A 24586-nucleotide genomic window follows, 5' to 3' on the forward strand; every position below is an offset into this window, starting at 1 on the left:
ATCTCAAGCCCAGGGAATGACTGCGTAACCTTCAGTGTCCATTGGAAGTAATGTTACTCACAAACTTGAATAAAGATGCCATAAGTTGACAAAAGACAATCTTTAATTTTATAAGTGTTCACCCAACTGATGAATCCAAACAGCTGTTTCAAAGTTCTTTCAAAATTCAACCTTTTTCAATGAAAGCACAAAAACCATTTCCACAGTTTCATCTTGAAATAGTTCCAAGTTTCACATAAACAAAAGCAGGCTTGGTTAATACAAATAACTATGAAATAAGTATTAAGTACTGATCATTAAAGTAGCAATGAAATGATTAAAGATACAGTAAGTTTCCTTCTACAGTATGACAGTCCTTCAAGGCACTAGAATACATCCACAGTTTTGACAAGGCGACTGATAACCAGCAGTCACCACCAGCACTCGGGCATTTTTTGGTTCATGTTTTAAAAAGAATCTGCAGCAAATCAGTGAGGGAATGTCTCTTGCAAGGCATCTCCTTGTAATGTCTAAAAACTAGAAATAAAAGTCTAACCGTGACATTAAAAAGATTATTTCCATAATACATGCACTTTAAATAACTAATGTTCTGCTTCTTATTCTTTTGGAATTTCTGCTAATATCATCTGCATTAGCAGCAATTATGCTTCCTATGCAAGTTTCTGCAATAATTAATTCCTTCCATCCAAGATTTTGAAAACCATTGTCGAGACACAGATCATTAAACTTCTTCTGAATGGCTAAATCACTTCCTCTGTGATGCACAAGTCAAACCTCTACACAGTTTTTTGCCATATCGTCAAAAGAAGCTTTTCACTGTTAGGTCTGTTAGTTTTCCCACCAGGAGAGGAACCTTTACAAAGTCTGGGAGTTTCCGTTACAGAGCAGTGCTTTCCGTGTCATTGTCAATATCGAGCATGAGATGGTTGTGCAGTTCTTTGCTTGCTGTCTCTGTAAGGAGCTCTGGAGAAGGGTTTTGAAGTGGTTCTTGAATACTGGAATTAGAGTCTGCACAAAAAATGGAACAGCAAGTTTAGCAGCCTGGACAGTGACATCTCATTCATTAGTGTATTTCTGATGCATTTCCTTAGAAAGAAAAGGGAAAGGAAAGATCAACAAAGGCTTTTCCAACAGAGGGCTGGCACATGTGCACGTGGACACATGGACACAAAAAGTTTAAGCCAAACTAAACTACTTGTGTTTGAATTGCTTCTCCCGAATACCTTTTTAATAATGTACACAATAAAGAAAAACATTTATTTCTGAAGAATAAAAGACTGCAGGTATGATTTAGTATCGGATTCCTCAATGCCCCTTACGAGTGATACTTGCTCCAGACATTCCCATCAAAACAGAACGGTCACTCAGCAAAAAAATCATCAGCCACGTAACCAACACCTACGACTTTTGGAAGCAACAGGAAGATGTATGGTGTCAAAAGGAGGCATTGTCACAAGAGGAGGAGGCAATTGCTTAAACCAAATGCAGGTTAAACCCCTTTTCTGTGTACAACAGGGAATATCATGTTCTTTGCCCTCGTCTGAGGGAAGGATAATTTTCTTCAAGCCCAGGTGTCCAAGAAGGACCTCAAAAATGTTGCATTTCTGGTGACTGCCTGCACTGGTAGGTAGAAGACAAAAATCCATAACAGTGCAAAAAACATAACTGAAAATACTAAATCAGTATTTTGGAAAGCTAATTTATAATATGCCACAACATCACTTACTGCAATACAGCAGCTGTTCCACATAGAAACTCGTTTAGATCAGTTGAATCAATAAAGAATCTAAATAAACACCTTGCTTTTAAACATAGGTGGCATAGACAGGCAACCTATAAAAACCTTGACTCATATATCTTGAAGTCTTAAATTTAGGCAACAAGTTACTTCATAGATGTTCAAGTTGAAAGTTTCTGAGCTAAATGACAAGGAAGAGGCGAAAGCAGAGACAGAACTGAAGTCGGAGTGGAGCCTCCCCTGCACCCCTCTTACTGTTGCAACTTTCCCAAAGACTTGATTGCAGAATTTATGTTTTCCTGTGAGGCGTGAACTCTAAGTTTTCTCCCAAGTCTCATATCAGAATCTTGGGGAGCACCATATTTGGCTAAGACAGCATTTCAGTGATAAACGAAATCAAGCCAGAAGGCTCAGAACAAACCATCAATACTGTTATGATTTGTTAAAACACCATCATCTTGGGGGAATCTTTTAAATAGATTTCTCTCCCCAGCCCTCATTTGCCATTTTGAAGTCAGTGTTCTGTGTACGGGGCTGTACCCAGTGAAAAACGCCTTGTGGCACCTACAACATGGTCACTGTTCACTAGACCTTTGGTAGCAGTGAAGAAATAATTACTGGGGCTACTTTAAAACCCAACTTTTTCACTTAACTTCACATTCATCTGTTTTAAATAAGTCCCCAATTCACAAAACCAAGTTTCATAACAGCAGCAGCTCTCCTTTATCCCCCACTGTACTGTATAATTGCTGTTTCTACAACAGAGGAAAATTTAAGTCCTTTTGAAGTCAGTTGATTTAAACTTTAGATTTTAGTCATTTTTACTATTGCTAACAGAAGCAATATTACACAGAAGAATAAAATGCAATCGTATGAGTTCCCCAATTCTTTTTGCATTTGTCTCTTACTCAAAATGTTCCAGACCGAGCTCGACCCCAGAAGAGACGAGCACAGAACCAAGCGGCAGAGGCACCGCGCTCTCCCTCATGTCTAACAGTGGCCACTGTTACCTTTGAACTGTCATTTAAAGCAGGGCTCAAAAGGTGTACTTCCACTTCAGATGCCAGCACAGAAATCCTCCCTACCACGACTGCGTATGGAAGGATGAATCAGAAAAGGAGGGAACTGAAAGCGTGAGGTGACACAGGAAAGGAGCATTTGTGACAAACGACTGTTCAGCTACTTCAAATACAAACTGAAACTCTGTATAAAACACATGGATTTCTAGATAGGACTTTCTGTACGTGGAAGAAGTACAATGTGAAACTGGCCAGTCAAAACATGAACAACTTTACACATTCTAGTCTCCGATACTTTTAGTATGTTAATGTAAGAGCGAGCATCCAACAGCCATTCTTTTTGCATGCCACGCTAACGGTAGTGCAAGCAAGCGGTGTTATTTGTGACGGGTTAGTAGTGGGCGTTAGCACACACATGATTATGAATTAGCAACATTTTTGGCCAATCATATGCCTTTTCCTTACCATTGAACTTTCCCATACAGTTCCTACTGAATGCAGGTCAAACATCTAGATTATTTAATAAAATTTTTGATTAGAATATTCTTTTCTAGGGCTTATTACTTTAATACCATAAATAGAATTTGAGGCATTACTGAAGTCCAGTACATGGACAAAGGAATTCAACAGTATCCTGAAAACAATTCAGAATTCCTGTTCTGATATTATTAAATTTGCTGGCAACTCAATTTTGGCTTCCATTATTCCCATCTGCCTTCCCTCACTTCACTATTTAAGGCTGAAATTAAAAACAGCTATTTCACATTGTGAATTAGGTAAGTCAGTCTATAATAAGTGCTTATATGTGCACGTGTAAATGTTAGAGCAGATCCTCTTATGTAATATGCAGTGGTGTTAATTCAGAACAAATATTAATCCTTTAAAAAAAGCTTAATGTGGAAAAGGTGGATGATCCTGTACTGAGCGTTCTGCTGTAGGTAAGCCTGAAGAGCAATTCAACCTTCCCCAGGTGGTTTTTTCTTTGCAAAAAAGATACTAGATTTTCTAGGTTCCTTTATCAGTTTTGCTAGAGAATCCTTCAGCAGCAGCTTTCTTTACTGCCTTTCCTGCACAGCAGCTTTCATACTATTGTTTACTGTGCACAACTCACATGGACAATTTGCTACAGTTTGCACTTAAGAGGAATATTAAGTCTCTCCAGTTCTAACAGTTTAATTTCAATTGTTGATTTCAATATTTTTGTGTATTTATCCAGACTACAGGACAGTTGTGTACCGTATGCCTATAAGTCAGCTGAAACCGAGTCAGCAGTAAATTTTAATTCAGAGTCCGTACCCAGCCTCTCCCCTGGGGCAGACGCTTCATTTGTGTAACCTTAACTCCCCCACTAACGAAGCAGCCCCCCTGCATAGCAGCTGGGTATTATTTAGAAGGCAAGTATTTCTCCAGCTACATTGGGGTAAAACAAATCCTGCTTGTCATTAAAGCAATCTCCTCAGAACCAGAAAAATGCCAAAATGAAAACAAACATGGTCAACTTAGAAATTAAGGTTAAGTCTTTCCATGAAGTTTGACTCATCAGTGCTGTTCCCATTCTTAACTTATTTTTAAGTGCCATAAAGATCCAGGCCTCGGGCTTATTTCTGAATTCAGTTTTGAAACAAATGGCCCTTGTATTTTACAGATACTGACAAAAAGAACAGAAGTACAATCAGGAAAAGTCTGTTATTTTAAAAAGCAAAGCTACTTTTTAGTTGCTTAAGCAGCTCGTTTACTGCTAGTTTCTCCAATTTAAAAAAAAACAAACCAACAAAACAAACTATTTCCAACTTGAGTTTCTCAGTCCAATACCTATTTCAGTATCTTTCCTGTAAACAGTCAAATCTTGAGATAATTCAGGAATGCAGCCTCAACTTTTTCAGCCTGGCATGCAGTTGTTCCCTTAAAAAGGTAGCATCTCTAATAGTAAGATTATTAATGTGTGGTTTGGCAGCTGTGATTGAACGGACTAGTACTATTAGTGAGGCTGGAGCTGACAGAATGCAAACGCAAACATGCCAGAACGCTGCTGGGTGCTGTCCCGCAAAGGGGTTTAGTCACATGAACATGAATTTTGCCAAATAAAAATTCCAAGTAGTTAAAAATAACTGAAAACCTAAAGTGAAAGCTACATTAAAATCCAGCCATAAAACAATCAATTGTAGGAAAAACCCACGAGCTTCAGTATTTGCCTGCACTGATGAGAACAAACCTGTTTTAAAGGGGTCACTGCTTCACACTTGACTTGTGGACTAGTAGCTCTGGTGACCGTGTGAAGCATTACTCTATTATAGTTATTTTTACAATTTGTTTTAACGAATAACTTAATATTCACAGGACTATTAAAATTAAACAGCATAGGTCTTCTAATCTCTTACAAACAGAATGATATGTAGTAATGAGGTAACACAGAGTTGACAGAGAGCACATATTCCAAAGCGCATATACAAAATAAAGCTACAAATAAAATATTGCTGTGCAGGAGCATTTTAGCTTATATTGCATGTTTCTTGTAAGTACAAACCTTATTCGCAGTAACCATCCCCACCTGTGAAGGCACCATGGGGTAAAGCTGTTAGGTAACAGAATTTATACTTTGCATTCCAATACATTAGTCTTATTCTAGAGAAGCTGCAGTGTCATTGGAAAGTTTTAACCATTATTAAATATAAGTAGATTTAAAAGCATTAGTCTCCTACATTCATTATCTCTTCCTTCAGAATTTCCTAAAATAAGCAGAGACTCAGCAGGAGAATATTTCAAGATCTGCTAGTTTTGACTGTCCTCAGCAATTACTTCCCCCCCGCCTCCAGACTTAAATTAACATTATCTCTGTCAAACTAGTAACCACAAGCTTCATGAAGTTCCTGTGAGAAGACAGGAAGTTTCTCTTTACTTCACAAACGTCTCAAAACAGAAAAAGGTAGCTCCATTTAAAATATGAAGATCTATCTAGAAATTGACTTAAGATACACTAAATAGTGTATGTGATTCTTCAGCTTCTGGATGTCCAACTTAAAAGTGCATCAGAAGACTTAATTCCCAAGTAAAATATTTACTGTGTTAGTATCTTGTCTATTGGAACATGTATCAGTGACCATTTTTTGCCATTTTCTTATCTTCTCTGCGTGCTGAAATATACTATCCTTGGCTACATCTTCTCCCTCCTCCAAATATTTGCTTTTTGGCAACAGATGTATAAGCATAATTGAGACTGCCACGATGCTGATCCCGGAGAAAGCCCTAGAGAGATGGCTGCTATAACCGTGTTTTGCTTCCAAAGAAGGAAAAAAAAAAATAAAGCAAGCTAATCTACACACACCCGCAGCCCCTTCTGCCCCAGGAATTAAAATCCTCACTGAGGAAGTGCCCTAAATCCTCATGCACAGAACAGGTGGGTGGGCATTTTAATTGGAAAGGAGCAATTTAGTATTTTAACTGTTATTTATGCTTTTCAGTCCATCCCCCCCTCCCCCAAATTCATTTACATTTACAGGCATTATTTTCTTCATTTCCACTCCTTGAGGAGACACCGAATATGAAAGAATCCACTCACCTGTTACTATTTTGGAAGCCGTTTGTGTGGGATTTGCAATAATACCATCTCCAGCCAGCTGAGAGGGAGGATGAGGCGGAGGGGGAATGCTAGGTCTGTTTCTGGGTTTTGGTACCGGCCGTGGCCTGGGCAGTGTACCAGTCTGCGGTGGGGAGTGAGACTGGGAGGTCTCCTGAGCAGCTGGCTGTGGCTGTGACGATGGGGAACTAACGTTATGTTTTCCTAGAGGGGGAGTATCGGGTGGTGTTGGAGTCTGCGGAGGAGTGTAACAGGGCTGCTCTGGTCCGTGCTCACTGCTGGGTGCAGCAGGAGGAGATGTCTGACTGTTTGATTTGGGCTGCGCTGGAGGAGTAGCCTGTGTTGGGGGCTGTGGTGGTGGATGGCTGGGAGCTTGTATTGGGGACAGGCTGCTGGAATATCTCCGAGGTGCAGAAACCTGGGAAGTGGAGGTCTGGGCTGCTCCTTGGTTTGCATGTTGAGCAGGAGGAGAAGAACTTCTAGCAGGTGGTTTTGGAGAGACAGAAGGTGGCTGAGCAGCTGGGGCAGAACTTTGGCTTCCCGGCTGCCCTGGCGGTGGGTTGGCTGGCTTGGGAGGGGCTGGCGCAGGCTTTTTAACTGCTGTTAAGAGAAGAGGTGAGATTTCACGGTTGTGTATTGTGAAACCAAAATCCCGAAAGAAAGAAGTTAGTAGCGCAAAAGAATACTCAAGTACATTATCGAAATAAAACGTATTATCAAATAAAAGTGGTATCAAAAGGAAGCTGGGGAAATGCATACACAGGTTGACTAATCAATAGCCTTTGAGTGATTTTGTTAAAAAGCAATGGTAACATTACTACACCAGCATTCACGAAAGATTCCAAAAGTCAAAGATGCATTTATAGCTAGGACTTGGTGAAACGCAAGTGAATTAAACCATTGTCTGTAACAAAGGGAGAGGTACTGGTAAAATTATTTTAGTAAGCAGTACATAAAGAATTGGAACTTAGTGGCTTAAAAATCCAATGAAAAACACACCTCTCCTCATTGAATGGGGACTGGGACCGGCCGCATTCTGTGGCTGATTAACAGAAAGCTGATTAGTGCTACTTGTTGACTGGTTCTGGGCAGTGCTCGCATGCCCACCATTTCTCACGGGCGGAGGAGTAGCTGAAGACGCGTTGTCCTTAGATTTTGAGGTGCTGAAAGTTAAAAATCCTAAATTAGAAGACGATTGTAAAATGCCTTGCCCAGATCAGCTGCACCCGTTCAGGTTTACATTACAAACCATGCTATAGTTCTGACCCTCAAACGCTTCAGAAAAACTTCTGCACTGGCTGGTATTTACTGAGACTGAACAGTGCTACAGATCTTCACACAAGTGACATCTGGCTTTAGGCAAGCCTGTACAAACGATTAATTACCAAAATTAAACCAGGAATCCAAGTAGTTCTGCATGGTCCTGGCACCTGTTTGAATGCAATACTGATACCCAGGAGCACAGTCTCCATCCTAACGCACCCTCAGGGCATTTGCACATCCTTTAAAAACAGACTCTCAGCATAAAGTTCATATAGAATTTGTTCTTCAGTTTCCTCAGATATACCCATCACTCCTCTAACTGTTGGCCTTTTCAAAATATTCTGTCCCAGCATCGCATCCAATTTGCTGGCAGTTATCTGGTAGACCTGGCTACTACGGACCAAGTGACAGTGGCAATCTGTGAAGCTCTGCCAGAAAAAAGCCCAAAGGATATGAACCAACTTGCTACGTACAGTATACAGGCGAGGCAGATGTAATCCTCACCACTGAAAGTGAGGAAGCCTTTGGAAGACTTGGGAGGGCCCAGGGACTGGGTGTGGAGAGAGCAGAGGTTCTTTTACCATCACTGGCTGACTGATGTCTTCTCTCCACCCTACCCAGAATTAAGCTTTTACCTTGCTGGGAGACCAGAACTTGTCTTGAGGGAGCAACCCCTGCAAAACCTTTGACATTCAGATCAGGACAACTCAGCTCTTCTTGACCTTTGGCTATGAAGGTAACAGAGGTGGGGGAAAACACAGCACTGGAGCATGAACCAGGTGAGGTGGTACCAGGCAGTGTCCCCTCCTCTTGCTCTGCACTGACAGTCTTCACTCATTTCTCTGTCTTTATAGTCTCTTGCAGCATCTTACTGACGGCAAACGGACTAACACTTTTCAGCCGCTTTTCCTGGCACATTGCAATCCTAATTTCTCCAGTGCTGTTAATAAATTGCAAGTACTTGAACGCAGAGTTTGTGCAGATTTTAAATGCCAGCTTTTAGACACTACTCTCAAGGTTTTGTTTTAGCTGCCTATGCCACAAAGGACATCTGTGGAGGAAATATTAGTCTGTGGGGGATTTCCGAAGGAGAAGTTGTTTTTTTAAAAATGTCACCTGAGAACAAAATCTATATGCAAACGAGTCAATGATGCATCAAACTCTATGGTGGTGTTTTACCATAAGATGCTGTGCAAGAGGCTGAGGTCTGGAGAGCACCACAGGCCTTTATAGGTGGTTTGTTATATCTCTCAGATCACAAATATTGAAAGCACAGTGCTGCTTTCAGCATACATGAAAGGAAGAGTTAAGGCTACTGCCATTAGTCTTAGAGTCCATGTATACTAATACTGGGGACATGATTACTATCAAAACTTTATGCAATCAAGTAGCAAAAAAGCCTGTATATATGTTTGTCTTTAAGAAACTAATACTGGAGTACAATAAATCAACTTCCAATTTTCTAGCAAGCAAGTCTGGTCATCACTAACACTTGCTACAGACAAAAAAATAAGGAGACATAACCAGGTAACGTGTACAAGAAACAACAAAGACGACCAACAGGTTTCTAGTATTGCCAACGGTAGGTTTTGTTCCTTCAGCAGCAAACTGATAGTCATACTGTGTGGACACCTCTAGAGTAGAACTTGGAAAGGCCAACATGGGTGGTAGAAGTACAGTCTTTTTTAGTATTTTTCATCATGATTTTTCCCCCCAATAATTCTCTTATTTTAGAAGATTAATTCTGGAACATACAGAACAATGTATGTTATTTTAGAAGATTGATTCTGCAACAATACACATGACAAGAGAGCCCTTCCATAGTGCTTCTGAGTCACCATCACTGGCGGCACTTAAAAGACGGATAGACATAGCGCTTGGAGATAAGGTTTAGTGATGGCTTTTGTCAGTGTTAGGTTGATGGTTGGACTAGATGATCTGAAAGGTCCCTTCCCACCAAAGCAATTCCATGATTCTATGCATTCCAGGTAGAAGAGGTGCCTTGTGGAGCAGCTACAGCTGACACCATCAGTTTGCCGCTGAAGCAGCCTTGCTAAGCCACTGCCAGCAGAAGCCATGCCTCTTACCTGACATCCTCATTTCCTTGACTTTGCAACTGTTCTGCTGTGCCAGCAGAGAGAGCAAAACCAGCACCCACTGGGCTTGTTTCAGCCACAGAAGCTTGTGAGTGCTGCTCCGCTCCAGGCTGAGCCAGCACGCCAGCCTCCGTGGGTGGAAGTGGTGGCTGGAAAGCTGGGGATGTGTGCTTTCTATTTATAGTGCCACATCTCCGAGGATTCGCCTGGAAGTCCATAACCTTGACACCAAAGCTACAGAAAGAAGAGAGAGTAAACACACCACGGCAGCCAACACCAGGTAACTAAAGCAACAGGACAACTGGATGTTATAACCCACAGAGACAAACACAACCCCTGTTGCTCAGCATGCAAAGCAGCAACAAGGAAAGCTTCAACTTTCTGCATATTAACACCATTAATATTAAGACATGCAACACTGTTGGGCTTATCCACGCAGAGGGATAAGCTAAACGTAAGTGGAACAAACTACTCAATTACATTTGAAGACAGACATTGATGACAATGAGGTCAAACCACTCAGTAATTTTACATGTAAATACACACATTTCCTTAGATACCAGAGTATCTCCTCACTGAACATATTTTGCCACATGAATTTTGTTTCTATTACAGGCTAAGTTGCAGTACAGACTTCAAGACAGATAAAAAAGCCACGGGATACACGCTATGATTTGTGTTTAAAGGAGAACTATGGATAAATGGACTAAAATTCTAACAGATTTTAGAATGCATACAGCACATTCATTCTAGAATTTAATATTATTCTTGTTGTGTTAAAGACAGTGAATCTTGAACTGATTTTCTTCTTTTGCCAATGCTGATAAATTTGCATGTGGCTAGCCACAGTTAACACTCAGGTAACAATTTAACATTTGCATAAACAGCTAAAAACAAAACAGCACACCACTTGAATATTCATGATATGAGTGATAATAAATGAGCGTTACACTACATGTTATATGGGAAAACAGCACGTTTTGGTTTTGGTTTTTAGCGTTCTACTGTTTGCTGTGGTATACTGTACCATCACCAACTCACAAGTCTTATCATGAAGGCACCAGGTAACACCACCTCAGCTTATGGGCTTTGAAAAAGAAGCCATGGAATATCAGAAGTTAGATACTGACAGATTCTACTATGTACACTTCTGTTTCAGTGGATTTTAGACCCCCCAAATCTGTAACAGGAAAACTGGAAGCAGTAGTTATCTGCTTGTGGTTTTTATCATGCATAAAGGGAAGCAAATACCAGTACTTTACCTTTCAATTTTCCTCAGGCTGCAACAATATGGGGGGAAATAAATCACTATCGTTAACTATAATATTCCATGGAATTCTCCTCCTGAGACCAATAAAATTGTGTCCGATTACAACCTCCTCAGTAGAGCAGTTCTCAGGAGTGGGATAATAACTGAAACATAACCCGAGAATGGAACATACCTTTCCTTCTTCAATAAATCCCCTTCCATTACAGTCATACTAAGAGGTCTCTTCCGTTCCAGTGTCCCAGATTCATATTCATTCCCAGTGTGTGACAAGTGATTTGAATTAACAGCAGGAACCGCAACAAATGCCCCAGACACATTGAAATCTTGATCTGAAAGACAGACAGACAGAATAAATCCTAAGACATACACAAAGTGGTGCCTCACTGCAAAAAGCTATTGAAGGTTTTACCTGTGTAGGGTTATCAAATATACAAAATTCTTTTAACTATGGCAAGAATTTACCTCCAGGGAAGAACCAGTCTGCGTGCTGAATAATTGGCTCAATAACTGCTACCACGTGGACTGAAGTTGCTGCTGCCATTTCAGCAAGGGATCTGCAGAAGAAATTTGTAGAACACTTTATAGAGTTCTATCAAAGTAAGAAAATATTTTAAAAATTCCTATTACCTAAATGGCAAATCACACTAAGCATGATGTATCAAGACTCCTAAGTACCACATGAAGAGCAACTTCACACTTCGATGAAATTGAGACTATTCAGTAACATTTATAGCATTTTAAAACACTCCTAAAAAGACGCATGCCTAAAAGGATCTGGAGGCACAGGTTGAGAGAACACTTGAAATACTTTTTAGGCAAATACTGTGTTGCTGTGAACAGTCTACATGATTATCAAGCAATTCTACAGTTCCATGGAAGTTCTGCTTTGTAGCTTACCCTTCATTTTTTGCCCATAACAAGTTGGGGCCCAAGACTATTGCGACGTTGCTGGGTGTCATTTTGTTAACGTCGCTGTTCTGTGCAAGCTTTGCTAAAAATTTGATTAAATACCTACAAAAAGAAAAGAAAAGAAATACTTAAACAGCAGGAACTAAGATAATTTATTGTTGAAAGCAACTAAATAAAAATTCAAGAACTTGTAGAGACAAGTCCCAACAAACCAGAAATAAGCTGAACTGTCTTCTTGCTTGGTGGCTGGCTACTAAGTTCCTACTCACGAATCACAGAAGTTGAACTGGCTAGAAAAGAAGGCATCTTCCACCTTTGCAAAATGCAACTACTGTATTTTCAGAAAAAAACATTTAGATTGAGAATGCCTACTTAACAGCTATTTTCATATCCTGTACCAGAACTTCTACACTTCTAGGAATCACTAGAGTTGGTTTTGTTCTGATTCATTCCCAAAAGGCAAAACCATAAGGAAAAATAACACATGTAAGATAGAACCAGATGATTTCTAAGACTGGAAAACACGATGAAGAGCACAGCTGGTGAAAAGTCAGGTACTAATGCCAACAGCACGACCCTTAAGTGGAAGGGTTCTGTGCATCACTATTTCATTAGACTCAATAGTGAATTAAGTTGACTGAAAGAGTCTACCACCCCCAATGCACACCACCTACTTGAATAAAACAGGATGTCCTTTTATAAACCTAACTGAATTTGGGGCCAAGAAAAAAAACCTGGATTAGAGTTTTGGTTAATCAGCTTTGAAGTGTGGTACTCTGGCATCAAAGCAGCTGTGCTGCAAGTCAACAGATGTTCATACATACCTGAAATTAGCATGATAATGCTTAGGTAATCTGTTACAAATTCTCCATAACTCTTGTAGCTTCTTATCCTGGTCCTGAATACTGAAAGGAAAAAAAAATTCCATTAAATCTTACTTTCCAATCAGAAAATTATTGTTTCTGCAGTGAACAAAAAGATGACTGTATAACCTTCCATTTATGCCAAATAAATGCACTGGTTTGTATTCAGTAATTCAGGAACCTGGTAGGCAAATCTCTGGATTAGCTCTACCTGCAATGAAAGAAAACTGCTCAAGCATCAGTACTATGCAGCCAATAGTCTGAAGCAGCCCTTATGTTTAAACATAAAATAAACATTTCACTGCATTTTTGTGCAATTAGTGTTACGCTAAACCACAAAATTTAAAAATATTTGTTACACAAAATATTTACCTGTTAGAGCAGAAAGTAAACTGTGTGAGCTTGTTCTTTTCTTTTGAATTCACATATGAAGAACCAAATTTGATAAAAGTACGTAGAATGTTTTCCTATATTAACTATTTTTAGTATGCTTACTTTGCAGCTTGTGTCCATTCTTCATATAGACCGTACGTCATTAAAGGTTCTGGCAACTCTCGCAAATAGGATTTCAAGGCACCTGCAATGCAGACCAGAAACAGGCAAGTTTCTTAGCCAATACCTTCTGTCTTCATTTAAAACTCTGTCCTCAGATTTGCAATTTTATCTATGCAGTAAGACCCAAGTTCCAGCGGAACAGCAGGAAGACCTGACACTTCCACAGTGTATCTGCTCAACACTTAACACAACAGGTCTTCCAGTAATTACTGTAATTTCACAGAAACATACACTATAAAACTATGAATCATCTCTTCAGAACAAAGACTTTATTAAATGTCAACGGGCAACAAAGTTGGTGAGGGGTCTGAAGAGTAAGTCTTATGAGGAGAGGCTGAGGGAGCTGGGGTTGTTCAGCCCGGAGAAGAGGAAGCTGAGGGGAGACCTTCTCGCTCTCTACAACTCCCTAAAAGGGTCAGTCTCTTCTCCCATGTGATAAGACAAGAGGAAATTGCCTGAAGTTACGCCAGGGGAGGTTCAGATTGGATATTGGGAAAAATTTTTACACTGAAAGGGTTATTAAGCATTGGAATGGGCTGTCCAGGGAAGTGGTTGAGGCACCATCCCTGGAGGTATTTAAAACATGGGTAGACATGGTGCTTAGAGACATGGTTTAGTGATGGTTTTTATCAGAGTTAGGTTGATGGTTGGACTAGATAATCTTAAAGGTCCCTTCCAACCCAGACAATTCTATGAGGCTCTAATCTCCCTTGATCATGTTAACACTATTGTCATGAGAAGAAATATGATGTTTGGATTACTATGATCACCCGAATTTCAAACACCGCCCTGTCATGCAGACAGGAATACATCAAGTTTGATCAGCTTGCATACCCTATACTTATCTGTGCTTGAAGTTGTGCAACGAAGTGAACTTTCAATTTATTTTCATTCATAATTTATCTGCAGAGATCGACACCTTACACTGCAGCAAGTCAGCAGTTAAATGAACAGCATAAACTTGCGTTGTATCAATTTATACCTGGTTTTGATTCGGAACATTCACAATACCTGCAACAGCATGGGGATCGGAATAAAATTCATCAAGCTGGGAAGTTGAACAGTCCAAGGCAGCTTTCAGCTTTTTTAACTTGGAGGCTCCAGCAGCAATTCTGAATAAGCCCTGCATAATAAAAATAAAATGTATTTGACTGGTAACAACACGTTAGTACAAGCACCAAACAGTGTAAGTTTTATGACAGACTCTTTCAGAACAATTTCAAGTTTGGTATCTTCACTTTACACCGCTATGACCCAGCTGGCTCTTAATGCGTCACTGCCATCTGATAACGTTTTAGTTCCCTCTCACCCTTGGCCCATTCTTAATTTTTCATTCTAAGTGCATTCTTCTCAAAGATGCTTCAAATAGTGCTGAAGGTTATTCTGTTGCAAAACGTTTATCGTCTACGCTAATGAACAAAATTACTTAAGCGATGTCTTAAAAAATGTACAGACACCAGCCCATGAGTTCACTGAGCATCTTTTTCCTGTCCTTCACAGCAAGCAATATGGCATTACCTACCTCTTCTCTCATTCCTGTTTCCAAAAGCATCATTACACAGGCTTCAATAGGGACTGCAATTTCACGACCACTGCGCTTGAGATGCTCTTCTAACGGAGTTCCAAAAGCTGGTTTTTCAGTCCATTTGTCTAATTGGAGAGTATCAAAACACTGAGCAAAATATCTCAAACACTTGAATTACGTCCCAGACAAGAAAAGAAGAAAGCCTCCAGTACAGCAAAGAAATTTTCAGAATACAGTAAGAGTTTTACAGCTCTTGATTGGTGAAGTTCCTTTTATCATAAGTAAAGAGAAAATGAGCCTGCTGGTATTCAAGAAAAAAAATACTTCTGCATCTTTCTGGATGGAATAGCACATACAAATCCTTTGTGTAACTGGCAGTGCATGTCCCACTAGGGCTCAACACAAGTGCCACCAAATGGCTGTAAGTTACATTAATTCTGATTTGCCAAGGCACCAGAAGGTTTAGGTTTGCAAGAGCCTTTGAGGAAAAATTTTGTCCAGATTGCATGACCTGGGCTTATCTTAGTTTTAACTGTATTTAAGGTGGGTAAAAACAGAACTGTTAACACAAAGTTTATTGCTGATTTAAGGAATCAGCAACTTAAAATGAATGTTAACAGCCCCAATGTCTTACATTAGAATTACCACTTTAATAGCCCACTGTAATGTTTGCACAAATTTTCAATTCAATTTCTCAATTGTTGCTTAACTCCAAACGTCAAAATTGGTGCAAGTTTCTCCAATTTGAATGTGAATTTCTTGTTTCCTACAATTTTTCACTCATTTCTGCTATCTTAATTGAAAAAATGCAGATGTAAAAGGTTATTGTTAGTACAGATGCATCACTCCTTTTATGTGGAAAAAAGGTCAAGATAGATGAAGACTTTGAAAGAGTCCTCTGAAGACACAGTGCACTTCTGCAAAGGATTTAATTCACCCAAAAGGTTTACAAAACCACATCAACTCTATCCCTCATAAGGCTTTGGTTCCTCTCGTTCATTAACATACCACGAGAGGCACATGTCATTTTCCCCAATGTTACTTGTTTCTGCAAGTTACAGCAAACATCAGGAAGAGCAATATTAGTAATTGTTCAAAGTCACAGTAACTTACACTACGGCTAGGAACCCAACTGAAGTAACGCCCTACACTTCAATCTCAGACACGGGACCACTTAGACACCATGCCTCCTAGCCCACCTTCTAGGAAGGCTCATCTCTTCTGAACCACTTGTCATATCAAAAGTTTGTACAAAGCAGCTAAATAACAACTACTTTAGAGCAGTCATAATGCAGCCCTGATGCTGTGTAAGCATCATTTATTTGCGTTACCTTGTCTCCCATTGGATCTACAGAGCACACATATTCTATATCACCTTTCAGCAAGATGCTCATATTTCTTTATATATTTAGTTTAATGGTTCACCTTTTACAACTTGCATGAGGTCCACAACTGAAAGATACTTGAGTCATGCTCAGCTCAGATTATAATTTTCTCAGGCTTTGTTCAGCCTACATGTTGTTCAAAGCAATTAGCAGATTAAGAGACAGAATAGGACAGTGATTTCAACACCAGACAGTGCATCTTCAGACTGAACCATTAATGATACTCCTTAACTCCTGTTGACAACAAAAAGCTTAGTAGCACAGGGAAGAGATGAAGCTGCATTACTTGCTTAACTGCTGCTACTCAATAATCTGAACACTCCATTGGGCAGCTGCAGTGCAGATAAAGGACTGCATAAAAGAAGGAAAAAACCAAATCAAGCTCCTTAGAATAAGGGGAGATTTTTTGATAACTGTCTAGTAATCATTCAAGAAGCAAGGACCCTAACAAGTTTCTAAATCACAACGAAACTTTCACTGGCCTGAAAAGCCAGGTACAAGTATTAGCAATGGTCACACAGTATCAAAGAATAAGCGCAAGCAAATAGAAAACCCCTTCCTTTACTTTCTTTGGTATCATAGAAATCCTTAATATTTTATTAGTGTGTTAAAATATGGCTGGAGAACTCCAAAGAACACAAAGATGGAATTATGCTTGGGGATGTAAAATTGTTAAGTAGATCAAAATGGCCTTATTTAATAAGTCTGCATGCAAGAGAATCAAGATAAAGGAGGAGAATATTGTGCATAGGTGGCACAGGCAAGGAGAAGCATCAGCCAGAGCACAGGTTACTTTACCTTGATGGGCTTGAATTTCGGGTAGGACCTTTTCTATGACTGCTAATGCTTTTCTATGGTAATCTGCTTGTGCTTCTAATAACTGAGAACAGAAGCCACATTTTAAAAACAAAAAGAGCATTAGCTTCTGATGAGCACATAATACAAGACTAGAAGGTTTAGCACACAAAATGTAATCTTTGAGAACTGAGTGCCTATGCACATACGTGCTGCAATTGAAGTCATACTGAAAACATACTCACCATAACAAAACATTTAGCATATTCCCCTTCTTTGGACACAAAGTTGTACATGTCTGCTGCTAGCTGGTCCTTTGAAAAAGAACGCAAAACAGTACATCAAATTTACAGGGGCATTTCAACTTATATAGAAAGACAGAAGTACACGTCTATTTTGCCCACAGTAAGTTTGAACTATCAGTTCAGGCAGCACAGGGAGTCTGAAATCCACTTAGTCTGCTATGTATATTCTTCCAAGCAAAATTAATTCAAAATGCTTAACTTTGTTCTATATAGCAAAGCAGTTGCCCACTTAAATCAACAACTGGATTGTATGGCAATATGTGATTTAAAGCCAACCCCTGCATACAAAGACAAGTACTACTAAAAGATTTTTGGTGCTCAGCTCAGCTGCACCGTAATGGAGTATTTGACAATTAATTGAGAAGTGAAACTGAATGAACTGCTCAGAGCTGTAATAGAATGTTCCCGTTATGCCAGCAGCCTGAAGGTCATCCAGGTGGCTCACACTGCACAGCTACTCAGTGGCTTGAAGCACACGGACACCCTGACCATTTCAGTCAGGGCCAAGATACAGCTCCTCCTCCTAACTATCTCAGACTTAAACAGAAAATAATGTAAAATATCCATCTTTTTAATAAAGTAAAAATTTTCTTGTTAAATTAAAGCAATTCAGACAGAAATCAGCCAGCACTAATATACCTTTAAGCCATACAGTGTGTTAACAGCCACATAATTTGCAACTGCAGTAATTGGCCAGTTCCAGGTGCAAATCTTACAGAAGCAGCCATATTCTGATTGCTATTGTTGCTAACGAGAGGTATGTAAACCATAGAGAGTCATTTTGTTATACCTTGCATTGTTCTACTTTGTTTCCAGCTTCATCCATCTCTTCCTTCAGAGATTCTATTTTTGAAGGATGCACTTGAAAATTTGTTCCTGAAGTCTTGTGGGCTTGGTTGTATCTGTGGAAGAAAGGCTTCAGTTATTTGGTGAAAACTAGTATTAAACAAGGATTTGCATTTATGGCTCCCTTGAAATTGTTTTTTTTTGACAGGAAACAAACTAAATAAGTTCTGTTGGAAAACCTCCAAAACAAGGAAAGTGTTCAAAACACACTATTTATGCCATGCTGGCATACCTCACAAACAGCTAAACAATTATGAAAACCTACAAGAAATCCCACATTCTCCACGGTCTATGACACGGGTGTGTAATAGGTTAGAACTACTAATCCCCCAAAATGCTACATGAATTATCACCCCAGTTGAAGAACGTTTAAAGGGACTTAAGGTTAATTTGAACAACCTAGGACTCTACCAATGAGATGGTTCAATATAATGGTGTAAAAGCACTTGGCATGGTTAAAAAATTAGATTCCTATTCCTTATTTAAGTTGACAATGGAAAGAAGATGAGTTTACTGCATTTTCCCAATTATATATAGGCATGTAAGGGCTCCAAAGTCTGGATTCTGTTTGCATATAGCAGCCATGAGTTCTTTTTTGAATAACTTACATGTAAGTTTGTCTTTTTTCAGCAAAGTATTAACATGCACACAGTAGCATTTCAGAAGCAAGTACCAGCATCAGATCAGATGCCATGATACACCAACAAGAAGTTAACATGAACAGAAAAAGAATTAAAATCATTTCTTACCGTCCTCTTGCAGAATCCCAGTCCAACACCAGCTTTGCGAGCTGTTTCCTCTGCTTCTGAATGTTCGGGATCTCTGTCTAAAATGAGAATGGAATGCTTACATTTATTTTTAAATTGTGTAGTGTAATAAACTACATTTTGTAGATTTCATATCCCCTTTCCACCTCTAATGCATGACCCCTTAATACAGTGTAATTATTAGCAATGAGATAAACCCGTTTTTCTCAGTTTATACATAAATCCAGATTTATTTCTTCAGTCAGGCCGAAGCGACTTACCTCTGTTAATTGACACAGTGGATCTATAACTTCTTTTTCAATCTGTACTTCATGCTGAGAGAGCTCCATTGCCAGTTTATTCTCTGCATCACCACACGTATCTAGCATTTTCCTTTAAGAATTATACAAAGTTGTCACGTGAGTTACTACTGACTAAAGAAGAAAGATTCAGAACAAAGCAGTGGTGGCCCTTTGTCGTCTGACACACTTCTGGAAAGTTTTGCATTGTATAAAGCAAGGCATTACTCAATGGCATAAAACCAAGATGCTCTATGCCATCATGGACAAATCTGGGATAGGCAAGGAGTGTTATTAAATCTTTGTCTTCTAAAATTCCTTAGCCATTACAACATTTTGGGAGGCTTTAAGTCATCTAGGTGATTATACTGGCCCTGCGGGCAGAGAAGTTAGTAGTTATTTCAAAGCCCATCCTTCCATCTCACCAGATGCAGGAAAATTGCTCAATGGAGTATTTAATTTTCTCCTAAGCCCCTTTAATGTGAAAAAGTCTTAACACCAGAATACTGAGCCATCACATATGCACATAAGCAGTCTCAGGTTCCAAAACCATGATTTGACCTTTGTTTTAAGCTTGTTCTAAGGAAAATTCTTATTCTCTTGAGATTTTTATCCATGTTTAAATCTCCTGCAACAGCTCATAAAAACGCACACAAAGGTTTTTAAGGTCATTCTACGCTGTCTCCATTAGAATTCCCATTGGCAATGAGGAAACACATTTGCTCTAGAAATTCAGCATATTGACGTCCATTTGTTTCAGCCACTTTCCTGTAAGTTGCAAATATGCACTTTGCCAGGATAAGGAAATCATCATTATTTCAAACTAGAAGCCATTAATGCAAATTGGCATTATTTTAAGTCATTAACACAAAACTGCAGAATGTAGTATTTAGACTAAATTTTAAACTTTAAATGAAGATAGTAATTTTATTAATCCACAAGGAGAAAAGCCATTTTCAAAAGCTTTTAAGATAGCAGAGAATCAGAATCCTCTGGAATGCAATTCAGAGCAAGCCTAAAACTTGCCCCTGGAGTGGCTCAGGAAGAAATGCTTGCTTGCTCTTTCTCCCTTTGGATTAGAGAAGGGGCCTAGAAATATTAATTAGACTGAAAACAGTCTTTATGTATCCAAAGTCTCTAATTAGAACCCTGCAGGTAATAAAATGTCAGACTGCAGCTTATAAAGCCAAATACTTACCCCAACAGGGTTTCATCACTTAACTGGACAGATCCTTCTTGCATATTTTGAGCAAGAGCTGTTAGAGGAAGTTTTTTCTATGGAACAGAAGGAACAGTGCTTAGCTTAGTGCTGTTCACCCTTTCCAGCTTTCCTAGTACATCCCCTCTAAGATTTTTCTCTTCTTCCATATGGTTGCTATTATGCACATATGCAGCTCATTCTTTGACTTTAAGAAAATGCCAAGTCACAACAAGTTTCAAGCCTCAAGACTCCTGTTCTCAGATACTTTGAAAAGCACTTTCTTCTCAGTCTTAGTTGGAATGACTGGCTCAAAAATGTATCTCAACTACTGTCAAACACCATTAAACAGCTTTAACTTGAAATCTAAGCAACTAGCTTGTCATCCCTCTCTCTGCAGAGGTTTGTTCTGTGTGCCCCCGTTTTCATGAGGTATCTATTATTCAGTAAAAGGAGAAAACTTGAATGTTAATTATTTCTGGTTCTAACACCTTAAGAAAACCTGCTTTGATAAAGAGGGGCAGAAATCAAATGTGTGCAGAAAAACATTTACAGTTAATTGGAGAGGTCAGTGCACAAAGGTAATTCTAAATATGAGGAGCTTGGTCAGGGTCACAGAGTATCTTCTCTTCTTATGAAGAGGTCTTAGGTCTTATGGTCTTCTTAAGCCTTATGAAAGCTCTAAGTGCTCGGTACACTGCAGAAATGACCAAGTGTCCTGGTACTGCTAAGGTACTCCAAGGTCACGTTCCTATATCTGGATGGGGAATTACAGGTAGCATTTTACCAAAATACGTCAATGTGAGAGATGATTCTACGTAGTTTTTCTTCTCTTGGATAATCTGAGGCATAGCAGCTCATCTGTATTCATAAGGCCAGACTGTATTCAGACTAGTCTCAGAAGACAAGCCAAAGGGCAACCGTACTTACATGTCTCTTATCAGGATCTGTACCATGCTGGCCCTGAAAGCATGCAATTAATCGCTTCTGTGCAATGTGGCAGACAGATCTCACAGTGTCAAGACGTCTCTCAATCTAGTCAGCAGGAGGGGGAAAGAGGAGGAAGAGAAAACAAAACAAAAAACAGAAGTTATTTCCCTGGCCTCAGCAGAAAATCTTCCTTCTGTACCACACTTAGTTCTGGCTTGCATATTTCTCAAGTTCTACAGCTTACAAGAAATTCAGATGCTGAGCAGAAGTGCCTGACAGCAAAAATGCTTGGGAAGAGATTTAAATTGCTTTTTTCTCAGTGGCACAGCAATTCAGTCGGAGCTCGCAACGCTCACAAAACTGGAGAGTGCAAGAGGGAGAAAAGCGTTGCCCCTACTTTTTGTCTCTGCAAAAGAGAACGACGTTGATACTTGACATGAGATAAATGGCACATGTAGATATATCATTTAGGAAGAAAATTGTGGGGAAAATTTCATATTTTTTCACTGTGACCTTGTAAAGTAGAAGGCTAAAGACATACCTGACTTTTCCTTTCACACTGGGCCAAACCTATGTATAGCAAACTTTCTACTGGGTTTCTTTCTCTGGTTGTTACATTAAGTACAAAATCCCTATATGCTAAGCAAAATAGTATTTTCAGGGAGAGATTAATGGGATTCAAAAGGGATAAAAAAAATAAGCATCAATGCACAAACAAGAGTTCTGTTTATCACAGTATATTTGAAACGTGGCTTAATATACAGACTGTGAATACAAAGATATGCATTAATAAACTGTTCTTTTAAAGGATTTTAAGTAAGGAATTTGGACTATTTTATTTCAAATAACACCAAAACCAAACAAAGTGATGAGCACTGGGACAGAACTGCTTATGGCACTGACTTCTCTATGCACAGAACCAAAAGAATGCAGTTTATCTGCATTTTGATGACTCACCAAGAATAAAAGGAGGCCTTTGGAATGGCTTCTATTTAAAAAGCAAGGGAAAAAAAAAAGTAAACTTCATACGTAGAAATAATCTGAGAAGACTCCAGTTTTTGATACAGTTCTAAAACCATTCCTATTACATTTTCAGGAGGGCAATAATTCTCTCCAGATTTTCTATCAATCATGTATGTAGATTAGCTGAGAGAGTAGTAATTTTAGTGCTAAGTTATTATCATAGAATCATAGAATCATCCACGTTGGAAGAGACCCTTGGGATCATCGAGTCCAACCATCTACCCTACACTACAAAGTTCTCCCCTATATCATATCCCCCAACACCACATCTAAACGTCTCTTAAACACATCCAGGGATGGTGACTCAACCCCCTCCCTGGGCAGCCTGTTCCAGTGCCCGACCACTCTTTCTGTGAAAAATTCTTTCCTAATGTTCAGTCTAAACCTACCCTGTTGGAGCTTGAAGCCATTCCCTCTTGTTCTGTCATTAGTTACCTGTGCGAAGAGACCAGCACCAACCTCTCTACAGTGTCCTTTCAAGTAGTTGTAGAGAGTGATGAGGTCTCCCTCCTCAGCCTCCTCTTCCTCATACTAAACAGTCCCAGCTCCTTCAACCGCTCTTCATAAGATTTATTCTCCAGGCCCTTATTATGCACCGTGTTAGCTCCTGTTAAGGGCACAGTATCTGGATCAAAGCAGGAGATTGGTTTTTCCAGGGGAGGCAGACTGCTATGTTCTAATGAACATGAAATGCTGTAAGTTTTCATTTAGAATATGTCCAGGTAAGAATGATGTATTTTCCTCCCAACAGGTATATTCAGCACTACTATGATAGGATATGTATATCCCTAAAGAGGTTACAGTTGGAAGGTACGAAAGCAGCTTGTAAAAACTACAGCTACTAAAAGGGACAGCAGATCCGGCAGAAGAGCAGCCTTCAGGAGCGCGGGCTGGGAGAAGTTGCGAGGAAGAAGATGCCAGTGGAGGGAAGCACAGACAGACAGGGACTTGCTGAGGATCAGCACAGAATTGCTGCTGTTGGACGAGCAAGCGCAGGACTGGGCTCCCTGTTTCCTTTCAGAAGAGGGGAGCAGCAGCCCTGCTAAGCTGTAGCCTGGAGGAGCTCCCAAAGCTGTACTGCCCAGCAGCAGCCTTTGCAAGTCCAAAGGAAAGGTGGAAAAGAACCAGTATAGGAGGGCTGATGAGTTGGAGAACCAATGCAGGAAGTTTCACTGGCTACATGAGGCACTACAGGGACTAAAAGCTCTTGATGGCCACAAGATGAACCCAAGTTGAGCTGCTCAAAAAGCTTTGTAAAATCTATTATGGTACAGTAGGGTGCAGAGAAACTGCCCAAGAAGGGCATTGCCTTTAGAGCATGTATCAACAAGCTCAAAATCAAAACCACTTCCAAAAATGTCCATATGAAGATACATGAACAAGATGGTACTGTTTGTGGTTTGTGTTTACTGTTGCAGGTAAGATGATTCATTTCTGCTGTGCTATCTTCAGGAGTAAATACCACCAACACATTCTAAACCATCCTCTATTTCTGAAAGCATTTATTTTTGCAAGGTCACGTAGTTAAGACTTAAAATACCGAGCACAGGGTTTTTTCCCACACTTGAAACATAGTGACATCCTGTAACTGAACCATCTTACACATCCTCAGCAGATTAAACCAGCCCTTGTCAGTCATGCATGGTGGTTTACGTTCCTTACAAAGGCTTTGGAGCACATATATTCCCAATAGCCTCTTTCCAGGCATTTGGAATGCCAAACTGAAAGGGCAGAAGACTGATAGGAAGAACATGACCCCAAAACTTCACGATAATATGCTCTCCTCTCTGATCTGCTTTTCAGTTCTAAGATGTGAGGAAAGCCATGAAGGACATTAATCTCCATTAAGCTACCTTTGAACTGAAAACGTGACCTACAGGCCATGCTGTCTGTACCCACAGGGCATCTTCAGCATACAAAACATCACACAATTGCTTTATTATATGCTACAAGGGCATGCCAGAAAGTGGGTCTATTGTAGAAGCCTTTCCAGCACTGAATTATACTCCTTGTCTTTAGACAGGGACACATTTAACAGATATACTTGAAATGGAGTACTACACTTCAGAAAACAGAAAAAAAGAAGCTATAGCAATCCTATGTCAAAGCTTGAGCTAAATATAAAAAAGAACACTGTGAAACATGTTTATAAAGTGAACAGTACCACGTTTTTAAGCTCTTTAGTTAGATAAGAGCCTCCCTCCCCTCTGCAAGCCCCCAAGAGCAAACAAACAAGTGAGTAAATTC

General features: G+C 39.6%; 1 protein-coding gene across 1 annotated transcript in view; it reads right to left on the bottom strand.

Annotated features, from left to right (window-relative positions):
• Nucleotides 1–87: 87 nt before the first annotated feature.
• ARHGAP17 (Rho GTPase activating protein 17) overlaps nt 88–24586 on the bottom strand; it is a 48977-nt gene continuing 24478 nt past the window's right edge. The window contains exons 3-20 of the mRNA XM_074158430.1: nt 21317–21421; nt 20387–20463; nt 19171–19282; nt 18893–18969; nt 18088–18199; nt 17238–17306; nt 16996–17077; nt 14810–14937; nt 14299–14410; nt 13228–13309; nt 12694–12774; nt 11858–11971; nt 11423–11514; nt 11133–11289; nt 9682–9924; nt 7331–7494; nt 6314–6931; nt 88–1008 (exon numbers count right to left, since the gene is read on the bottom strand). Coding sequence (XP_074014531.1) covers nt 878–1008; nt 6314–6931; nt 7331–7494; nt 9682–9924; nt 11133–11289; nt 11423–11514; nt 11858–11971; nt 12694–12774; nt 13228–13309; nt 14299–14410; nt 14810–14937; nt 16996–17077; nt 17238–17306; nt 18088–18199; nt 18893–18969; nt 19171–19282; nt 20387–20463; nt 21317–21421 — 2556 coding nt within the window. The 3' untranslated portion in view covers nt 88–877. The remainder of the gene's footprint in view (nt 1009–6313; nt 6932–7330; nt 7495–9681; nt 9925–11132; nt 11290–11422; nt 11515–11857; nt 11972–12693; nt 12775–13227; nt 13310–14298; nt 14411–14809; nt 14938–16995; nt 17078–17237; nt 17307–18087; nt 18200–18892; nt 18970–19170; nt 19283–20386; nt 20464–21316; nt 21422–24586) is intronic.

Source organism: Numenius arquata, chromosome 14 (assembly GCF_964106895.1).
Source record: "Numenius arquata chromosome 14, bNumArq3.hap1.1, whole genome shotgun sequence".
Taxonomy (NCBI): Eukaryota; Metazoa; Chordata; class Aves; order Charadriiformes; family Scolopacidae; genus Numenius; species Numenius arquata.